The 11,188-nt window shown below is 41.2% G+C and overlaps 1 protein-coding gene across 1 annotated transcript; it reads left to right on the forward strand.

Moving 5' to 3' along the window:
* Positions 1 to 8,827: 8,827 nt before the first annotated feature.
* LOC117577091 (putative trypsin-6) lies at positions 8,828 to 10,591 on the forward strand. The gene is made up of 3 exons (XM_034262192.2): positions 8,828 to 9,369; positions 9,741 to 10,011; positions 10,086 to 10,591. Exons 1-3 carry the CDS (start codon positions 8,879 to 8,881, stop codon positions 10,452 to 10,454), a joined length of 1,131 nt encoding a protein of 376 aa, XP_034118083.1. The 5' UTR covers positions 8,828 to 8,878; the 3' UTR covers positions 10,455 to 10,591.
* The last annotated feature ends 597 nt before the right edge of the window (positions 10,592 to 11,188 follow it).

Consider the following 11,188-nt stretch of genomic DNA (forward strand, 5'->3'; position numbering starts at 1 on the left):
TCCTTCTCCTCCTCGTGTTAACCTCTTATTTTGTAGCGTTAATAACATTGGACAGTCTCGTATTGTATTTTCTCGTCAACATCGCACCGTGTATTAACATTTATGAGTCATTTAATAAATAATTATTTGCGTACTTACTTACATATGTAATAGGTATTGGCATACATACATATATACGTATGTATGTATGTATGTATGGTCGTGTTGTGAATTATGCATATCGGGTGGAAGCATTATATATAGCGAATTCTCGCACGTCTATCTATGGAAGCGCAGGCAAAAATGCAGTTAATCCTGGAAAGCCTGATAGTGAAAGTCGAACACTGCGGACTATGCAGCCAACACAGGAATACAACAAAGAACATAATAATCATTATTTTATTTACGTACTGCATATGCGATGCAATGCGATGCGATGCGATGCTGGTGACATGCAATTGTTAAATGCACAAAATGAAATGATTTAATTATAACGGACAATAAAACAGGAGAATACGAGTAATTGTAGTCAGCAAACAGCAACAGCAACATCAACAGCAACAGCAACTGTTAGGCCTGTTAGGTCGTTAATTTTAATGCGGCCATAGCACACTTTTGGGCGTTATAATAACCACCAAATATGCAAGCAGTCGGAAAGATCATCAGCCACGAGGCAGCCAACCAATTAGCCTGACAGTCAGTCAGTCAGCCAGTCAGCCAGTCAGTCAATCTAGTAGTCAGTCAGTCAGCCAACCATCCAGAAGCGAAGAGAAAAAACGTTGCATCAGTGAATTGCAGGCGAGTACAATACACAAATATAAGCAAATGCAAATACAACGGCTGCATATAACAATTGCAATTAAAATGAGCCCACAAAAATAACAAATGCACTGTGAAACAAAAACAGTAACAACAGACAACGGACAACGGACATCGGACAGCGGACATCGGACTGTGGATTGCAGACAAGAGACAACAGACGGAATACAATAGCACGTATGTGTGCTATCAGCCAATAAAATGGATGTGCAAAAATGCAAATAATTCACGTCAACAAAAACAAGTGATGGCAATAACAAGCTGTAAACTGTTAAACAATTGATTAACAACAATTAGCCGCTTATTAAGTTATAATAACAACGCGGCCTGCCTGTCTGCCTGCCTGCCAGCAATATGCCATCAAATAAATCTTTGCAATGACAAAAAGCCAAAGCAAAAGCCTTGCCACGGTGATGCCAAAATTGGCGCGTCGCCGCTCTCGGGCAAATCTATCGTTTAGACTGTCATTGCACATATAAATACACACACACACACACACATATATATATATATATCCACATACTAAAGGGTGTGACCCAACAGAGCAGCGAGAGGATTTGTGATGAAGTATTTTGGGGGCATGGGGCAAGTTTAGTGGCATTCACAATTTAAATTATCGCCGTCTGCCGTCTGCTGTCTGTTGTCTGCTGTCTGCCTGCCGTAGCCAATTATTCACGCATTGTGCGTAGTCTTTTTTGCAGCTAATGACACTCTTATACACCCAAACAACCAAACAACCAAAAACACCCAACCCGAGCCAAAAACACGCAAAATAACCAAATACATGCACGCATCCCACGCCGAGAGCATTAAACGCTGAAACGCGCACTGTTTGAGCCAATTTTAGAGCGGACACGCGCCGGAAGTTTACACTCAATCAGCACACGAACAGCAGCCAGAGCAGAGGACGGAGGACTAAGGACGAAGGACGAAGGACGGAGTGTAGTGTGAGGCCTTACGAGTACTTGGGCGAGACAAGAACGGATATCGAAAGTTGTAGTAGTTGTATGTGGTGCATTTAGGTAAACTTCAATTCGCAGGATAGTCAAGGACAACGCTCAAAGTGTGTCCTTTGCCAGTTTCCCACTCCTACTCCCACGTTGAAAAGTCAATTTCAAAATCACTGATCTCCTTCTCTTGGATTTCGCCATTTTGTTGAAAGTATGTGAAGAAAAAAAAAAGTGTAGCATACTTATCGGCTTACAGCCTGTTGGAAATTAGGGAGTTAATGTTTAATTTCACTAGCTTGGCATGCAAATATTAAAACAACACAGGCAGTGGCTGAATTAGAAAACCAGCTGGAAGGTGATGAAGCTGCTGGACTGAAACTTGCAACTGGCCAGCCACAAAATGGCCAACAAATGTGAAAAGTTTTTGCTATAATTTCCGACCCATTAGAAACAAGAAGAAGCAACAACGTGTAGCCAATTGGAGCGATCAATAATGCAAACTCAAACTTAAACTTAAGCTCAAACATCAACGTACACAAGTTAAATAGGACCCCAAACTGACAACTGACCAACAAACAGACCGACGACTAACATCCAAGTCCAAGTCCAAGTCCGAGGCGAGTAGCAAACAAACAAACAACACACACACATATTGACACTTATTCAAGTTGACCTTCCCGAAAGTAATTAAAAGTGACCCTCGGGTTTAATGCATGGTAATTATTCAAAGCAGCCAAAAAATATGCAGATGTATTTGTGCTCTTTTCTCTGCTTCTGTGGCATATTCTCTATAAACTAAACTAATGCTAAAGCTAAACTCAAATGCAATACACGTAACGAACGTATCAAAGCTAAGCATAAAATCTTCCTGAGAGCATAAAGGGTATTGGCGAGGACAACGACCTCTTCTCCAAATTACGCGATGCGATAGTTTTGCACACAGAGAGAGAGAAAGAGAGAGAGAGAGAGAGCGACATGCATAAAAGAGTAGAGTCGAAGCTGCAAACATTTTGGTTAACGACACTTTTAATCTGTCCAAAGGTATTTAAACTTGGCTAAGCCTCAACACTGACTGACATTTATGGTTTTAAAGCAAGTGTCAAAATGTTTGTTGACGACGATGACCAGGGGACAACCATACACACATACACACATACATACACACTCTCCCCCAGCATAAAGCACAACAGCAACAATAACAAAACAAACAACAGGAGTGGTAATTTATTTTGCCTTTGCCTGAACGTCTGTGTCGGACCAGTGGCTAAATATAAAGGGCAAAATAAGAAGAAGAGGGGAGGGGAGCGGAGTACCGGACCGACCTCAAAGTTAAGCATTTCTGCTGCAATGGTATAGTGCCCCACAAACGACCAAAACACACACATTCAACGCACACACACACACGCACACGCATAAATTCAACCACGCACCAACCTGACAGAGACACAGACAAACCCAACGACAGATCCAGAGACACGTACCAGCGACCTTTGTGGACAGTTGCACATTAGGCGCTGATTTTGTTACAGTGTCGCCTGCCATTGACAAGATTCGCCACCCCCCACCCCCCGAAATGCTAAGCGATGTAACAACAACAACAATAAGAGCATCAACCACAGCCAGAGCAACAACAGCAACAATAACAACATCAAGTTACCCATTCCTCAATCTCGAATAGGCTCACAAATCCAGTTCAACCGTGTCCATGTCCGTCCATTTCATATGGACATATGGGTGTGTGAAAATTTGTGGGCTTTGCGGGCTTCTTTTTTGCCACTGCTGTTGTTGTTGCTGGTTGTGTTGTTGTTGTTGTACTCGTATTTTTGCAGCCAAGCAGCCATGAGATTTAATTGACCAAGGGATCATAAACTTTTGCGCAACGATGCTGAAAACATTTGACCCTGATTCCATGAGTCAGCATTGACTTGTATCATCGTGTACAGCAGTTTTACTTGTTCAAGGCTCATTTGCAAAACTAATAAGTTAATACGCACAGCATATGTTTGCCCAATGTGATAAGCAAACTGTGTGTATCATAGATTCATATTTTAATTACGAGTATAGCAAAAAGCATTCACCCAAAGCTTTGTGATTCAATTAGTGAGCTATGAAAAAAATCTTGAACAAATGTTACGTAATCTACTTTCTAATACTCTCAAATACCATTACTTGTGTAAAGTCGTCACTGTCTGCAAATAATCCTAAAGTCGTGGCTTATTTGAGAGAAATGTTTTGACTACAAACACATCGCTATGTATATAACATATGTATGAATGTGTAGCATAGAGTGTGGCATGTCCCGAATGTGAAGTAAACTATAAGTTGATTTGAGGTTAATTCAAAACGTGTAAAAAGCAAATGCACATAGAGCACATAGAGCAAGCAGAGCATCGACCGCGCGTGTTCTTGATGTATCACTTCCGGTGTCTGTTAACTTATGCCATAAATACGCACAACGACCAACGGCACACGCGCCAGCCAAGACAATATCATCGCATATTGCCATCACATTTGCCCGAGTCGAGCCGAGCCGAGCAGAGCAGTCCCCAATCCCCATTCCCCCTCCCTACCCCTCAGTCCGGCCATCCTGGGTGGGGCCAACTGGCTAAAATGACGCGGCAGTGGCCGCACATTGAAACCATTTGATGGCAACACGTCTTTTTGGTATTTTCACACGCTTGAGCATCACATTGGATTCAACATCACGTTTTAGTGATGCCCCAGACTTGCATAGCGGAACCGCCTAATATGCTTACGCTCCCAGGCGAGGCAGAGCGAGGGGCGGAGGCGGTGTTGGTGGGTTGGTGGGTTGGTCACAACTCGAACTCGAACTGGAGCTGGAGCTGGAGCTGGAAATAGTTGATTGACGCTGCGTCGAGTAGAACCCTTTTCTGCCGCTTCCAGACGCTTTAAAAGTCTACGTCACTAACACCAACACCAACCAACACTTTGACTGGCGACCACACAGATATTTGCCTCAATCTAACTGAGTACATACTTGAGTTCAACTCTGAATACAAGCACAACATATTGTATGTATGTGTGGACTACTCCCACGTACATGCCGAGCACAATACTATGTCAATGTTTATACATATATTAAGTAAAATATTATTTTGCTCTCGTCGGGTTGGGCAAAAGGGAGTCGGCAATCCGCACAGTTAGTTTATTTAGAAAATTATAATAATCTACTTTGCGGCATCTAATGCAGTAGCAACCAAAGTTTAACACCATGAGAATAAGGTTCAAACTTGCCAACTTGCTCAGAGTAAGAGTTTCAAAAATTGTTTGTACAATATAATTTCGAGATGAGGACATGAGCGTGCCGTGCTCTATTCCATCTTATGTATAAACCATGAGTTTTGCTGCTAGCTGTCGCACTCTTCATTGTCAAGTCTGTGCAAAGTTAAAAATTTCAAATAACTGATTAATTTCACTGTCAGTTGTACTTTGCCTTAAGCTATAATTACAATTTATCCACATACTCGTATGTTACATAGCTTGCTCGCCAATCTCCAGAATTATCAACTATTTATAATTTCGAAAAAACTCTTACTGCGAATTTAGGTCTCTAATGAAAAAGTCTTCTATGAGTCGAAATGTATTTCATATGTGCATGACAGCTTGGAAATTAGAAAACAAGCAAGTAAGCTAGAGTCGAGTGTGCTCGACTGTGAGATACCCGCTGACCATTTTGAATGGTCATATACCGCGAAAGTTATTATTATCTACTCCGAAATTTGATAATACCCTCCAAGCGGGTATAAAAATGACAAATTGTCCCTTTTATTCAGCTAATTGGATTGCAGATCGCATCGCAATGTCTTATGTCTTACTCGTATATATTGCGGTAACTACGAATTCTCTGACATTGTCGACTTGCAGCAAGAACAAGATGCGGCAACAGTTAATAAGATAATCCGTGAGCCTCTCTGCAACTAATGTAATTTATTCGCTTCAGTGGGAACGCACAGCACAAGCTTGGGAAGTCGAGTGTAGCCGATGGCAATGTGAAACTTAATCAGCCGTGCAAAAGTCGTGCCAGCAAATAGATCTGTCCATACTTGTAAAAATGAAGATGAAGATGCAGCGAAGCTTTCAGCATCTCGCATCTCGCATTTGCAGCTGAATTGCACGGCAGAAATGTAATTAGAATCCCTCAAGGTTGTCGTTATATTAACGAACTTATATCGAATTCCAGAAAATCCAAACAAATTATGGCACTCAACATTAAAAATGTTGTTGTGTTACATTTATGATTGAATTAACAAGAAAATGTGATTTGCGTGTTTATAAAAACCAAACTGTAAATGCAATTGTAATCGAATACATGCTTAATTAGTGTCAAAATTACTATAGATCATTCATCGTCAGAATGCATATTAAAGTAATATTTAATTTTTATGTGGATTGAAGCTTGGAATTAAAGCTTAAATTTCTGCAGATATAAATTTCAATGCATTTCAATGTCTGCATAACTTTTATAATAACTTTCGCACACTCATAATAATACACCTGAGCTGCCAAGCGAATATAATCGATATATACCGTTAAAAGAAGCAAGAGTTCAATAACGCAAGGATTTTAATAATCATTTTCCGCCTGTTGTTCGATCTGTTGACCATGGTCTATTCGCAAATAACCGAAAGAGCGAAATATCTAGACTCTAGAAATCTCCGTATCCGTTTAAATTTATATATAATATTATTATTAACTTAGCTGTCGAAGCACAAGCCAAGTCTGCTATAATTAAGGTCTAAGAGTAATCATCTCGTATAACGTAATGCTTATCAATGGATTTAGGCAAAGGTGGGGGGAGGGGGAGTGGGAGTGGGGAAGTAGCAGGAGCGCAATCTGCCACGGGGTACATAATTTAAATTTTTCTGGGTTTTTTTTTAATCGTTTTTCATGCTTTCCATTTGCAGCTTATGTGCAAAAAGCTGTGAAAGCTTAAGCACTGTTTATGCCTGTTAAATACGAATCAGACAAAGGTCGGCTTGGCATTATGCTTATTGTGCTTTGATAGCTTCAACTGGTCGTTAAATAAATTTCCGGCGTACGGTTGCCTTGCATAGACTGTGGGCAATTAGCCGACGGCCAGCAAGTTGTCTGCCTCTGCCTCTGCTTCTGCTTCTGCCCCTGCCTGTTAAGCAGTCAAAATGGAATAGAAGAGAGCAGAAGAGAACCGAACAGGACTGAACAGAAATCAAAAGTGTCATCATATGGCGGAGGAGCGACCTTCTGCTGAGCTAGATAGAAGCAGCAGTATCTGCTGCCTATTGAGGCAGCATGTTGTATGAATAGTTAATGACTTGTACACAAGAATGCCGCCCACATACGATACTGCAACTGTGTGCAGCTTAAGTTCATGGCTGCTTTTGTTTATTGACTGCACCTGGACGTGGCTGGCAAAGCAGACAAAGCCATGCCTGCATAGAAAGGCTCTCACTTGGACTGTGAGTTGGACTCTCGCCTCCAACTCCAACTCCAACTCTAACTTCAACTCCAACTCCGGCTGGTACTTGCTTAAGACCAACACTTTGGCCAGAGCTGTGAAGTAAATGCTGTTGGTCCCGTCATAAGCATTAACAATGCCGGACACCCAGGTCCGAGTTGTGTTGTAAAATTTTGCACTGCAGTTTATGCAAAGTTGCTGATAGCAATTTGCAAATTTAATGGCGTGAACAAATTCAATCAATGTATGCAAACAATGACACCGACTTCGACATTGGCAATGGCAACATTGGCCTGACACACTGCCTACATCTCTCCTCTCTCTCTCTATCTCTATGTCTATCTCTATCTCTCTTCTATGTGCAACGTCGTTGCTTCTTTCTGCGTGTCTGGCAAATTCACAAGGCGCCAACGTTCAGCCAGCTGTTGTCTACGAGTATTGGCAATCCAACTCGACTGGGCTTCCTTCACTTGTTGTTGTTGTTGTTGTTGTTGTCAGTAAATGCATTTTAGTTAAAACTGCAAAAGGCAACAATAATCAATGCCTTGACATCGTCTATTCTCCATAAGTAATATGTATGTCTGATGTCCAGTGTCGAGCGTAGAGCGTTGACCATCGAGTGTTGTGTTGTGTTGTCTGGTGTTGTGTTGTGTTGTGACGTCTGTTATCTGCCACCTGGCATCTGCTATCTTAGGGCAACCAGGTGCAAGCAGTCTTTCAATCCGAGAGATCAGAGCGAAACCTTAATTGTTTACAATTTCCAACCGATGATGTTTATGACACGCATATTTGCGGGAAACTCAACATGTGTAAGAGTGTCTGTGGTAATTTGGCGATTGCGATTGGGATTGGGATTGTTCTCATGCTTAATATTCACACAAATCATATAAACAAATTATAGAAATTAACTCGAAGTTTATTAACAGACACACGTATGTTTGTGTTCGTCACTATAAAGTGAATACAACAGTTCATAGAATTTATTTACATTAGAAAAATTGAGTAGAGAGGAGAGGGAGAGGGAAGTACACACACTTTAAGTGGGGCAAAACATCTAGCAGACAAATACAAATTGTTAAGATAAGCGGCCCATGTGAAATATGCGCACAATTTTTTATTTTTATTTGCATTTTCATTTAAGTGTGCGTTTGACTGTGCAAAAAGTGCAAAAAGTGCCCATACACAAATTTGTCTTTCTAAGAGGACATAATGACAACTCAACTTATAAACTTGGCAAAAAAGACGCTCAGAAACTAACAAGAAAAAGTGAAGAAAATCCTTTGTAAATTATTACGAAAGCAAGCTGCAAATTAATGATAACGACAACAGCTCATACGCAGAGGGCGCATTCATACTCATAAGTCTTTTCAAACGCTGTCGCGAGAATACGAGAATGCTTTTACTTTGCCTTGGTTTCGGTCCCGGACCCAGACCCGGACCCGGACTCGGTCTCACATATTTTCTTTACAGTAGTATGTAGTAGTATGTTGTAGTGAGGGAAACCCACGTAAAACTTGGAGAGTGAAAATGCGAACACAAAACAGCGTGAGCAAGTTTTCGTTACGCCTATGGCTCAGTGTTGTCTCTTCACTTGTCTCTGAACAAATCCCTTTTATTTGCCAGAAATCGAAATCATTATTGCTTCAGGCTGACTGTCAAAAAGAAAATTCACAAAATGTATACCTCAAAATTCATTGTTTTCACTATCTTACTAATACATTATTGCGCGGAGAATGCAGCTTCTTGCGATGATTTGCATTGGAATTGCACCAAATCCCACAAGCGCGATCCGATGGATACTCGAGGAATCTCGAGGAATCTGCGACAAAAGCGTTTTGCGAATAATGAAGACAGTGCCAATGAGATGACGATCGTAGATGAACTGCAGTTTCAAAGTGATTCTATCCAGCATCGTCTGAAACACAAGAAACATCGCCTACAACCCAGAGAATATTCCAATTCGAGTTTGAGCGACATCAATGATGATGACGATTTTCGTTTTCTGGTAACCGGCGGATATCGCCCGGAAAAGAATCTTCTCGTTAAATACGTTGTTTCGATTCGATCGAACAAGGAGCGAAAATATTTCGGAGACAATCACTTCTGCGGTGGCGCAATAATATCCTCGAGGTCTATTCTGACTGCGGCACATTGTCTATTCATCAAGTATGTTAAAAAACAACATAATATTTGTGTATAGTTAGTTGAGGTCTTTGGCATTAAGGTTGAGTAGAGCTGCGTAACATTTTATTCTCAACTAACTAAACCAAAATTGCGCTAGAAGAATGTTGAATAGCAAGACGATTGGAAGTTAGATCTTAGAAAATTGTATGCTGATTAAAAAACAAGACAAATTCGCCATAAATTTCAAATTTGATCTCTCAATAGTCTTCTTACCAAAAAAGGATTCTAAATCAATTATTCTGACATTGTAAGGAGCAAGACAGGATAATCTGTTATTTGACTTCAGCTAGCAAACTCATGTTTTTATATTATTTCCAATATGGTTGAACCTAAGCAGCTCCTTACCTTTACAGTGGGGCCAAACTGCGACCCAGTCGAGTAAAGATCGTAGCTGGCACCCCGCGTCGCCTGGTCAAAACGGGAAACACGCAAGAACTAAATGTGGATAAAGTGAGACCGCACCCCAAATACTCTCCCTCAATGCTTACCAACGACATTGGCATTATTCGACTGAAGGAGTCAATTCGCTTAGACGACACTTTCGCCACGATTATACCAATAGTTGATCGGGATCCAACGGCTGGACTGTTGTGCACAGTCGTTGGTTGGGGCACAGTGATTCAGGTGGGTTTAAAGAGAAAGTGCGAAGCGAACCTCTGGAACTTTCTCTCTCTGATTGCTTTCTCGATACTATGTAGTATGGCCCCACGCCAGATGAGGCAGTGAATGGTGACGTCACTATCAATACGAACGCGTGGTGCTCCAAAATTGCTGGCTTCAGAAAGGGAATGGTATGTGCCTCCAATGCCAACGATTACGAGGTCGACAGCTGCCAAGGTGACTCGGGAGGGCCGCTAATGTGCGACGGTAAAGTTGTGGGCATAGTTTCCTTTGGCACTGGCTGCGGCGAGCCGGACTCGGCCGGAGTGTATACCGATGTGTACCATTATCGGGAATGGATAGCCCGCAATAAGGCTAACAAACTCAGCCAAACTAATGCATCTTCTTATAGACTCCATTTGATCGCTTTGACCATGATGTGCTCCTTGCATATTCCGATGATATGAATGTGCTATTGTCATCATTGTTGTGTGATATGTGCATCTAATTTATATTTTACGCTGTTGTCTTTAGTTGTGTTTTATTCATTTACTTTAACTTTCAAACTCTTGAGAATATGCATGGAAATAAAATGACAATTTGATCGTACTACGTGGATAACGTATACTTAATTTATACATTGGAGTAATTGTACAGAATCTTAGCAGACATTTAACAGACGCTGTTAATCCCTGTTAATAATTACGCAAACCGCAATATCATGTTATCTCTAGTAGCAGATTGAATTTCGAATGGCTCACATACATATACACACTCACACACACACATTCACAAATGTGATAGGCACTTTTTGCCCACTAATCAAATTAAAGTCTTGGTCCCTGCCTAGTTATGTACATACATGCGTTAACATATCGACTGTGCTGTTAATTTAGAACAGCCTAATTTTTGGCGAGGTCTTTTTACACCGAATTGCTTAGCACACTATCAGTAACAGTGCCTTAAGTTCTGCACAGCTGTTGAGTAACAGTTGCTAAGATGCAGTTGAAACTGTTAATTAACATTTGACTACAAATGAGCGCATACACACTCACACAAGCAAATCTATGCTCGGCAATCTTTGCCAAGCTCTGCTGCTTGACCACGCCCACTTATCACTTTCGCCCACTCTAATACCTCGGTCCGCCGCCTAGTCAAGCACACACACACAATTCAACAGACATACACTTAAATTTTTGGC

This window comes from Drosophila albomicans, chromosome X, assembly GCF_009650485.2.
Source record: "Drosophila albomicans strain 15112-1751.03 chromosome X, ASM965048v2, whole genome shotgun sequence".
NCBI lineage: Eukaryota > Metazoa > Arthropoda > Insecta > Diptera > Drosophilidae > Drosophila > Drosophila albomicans.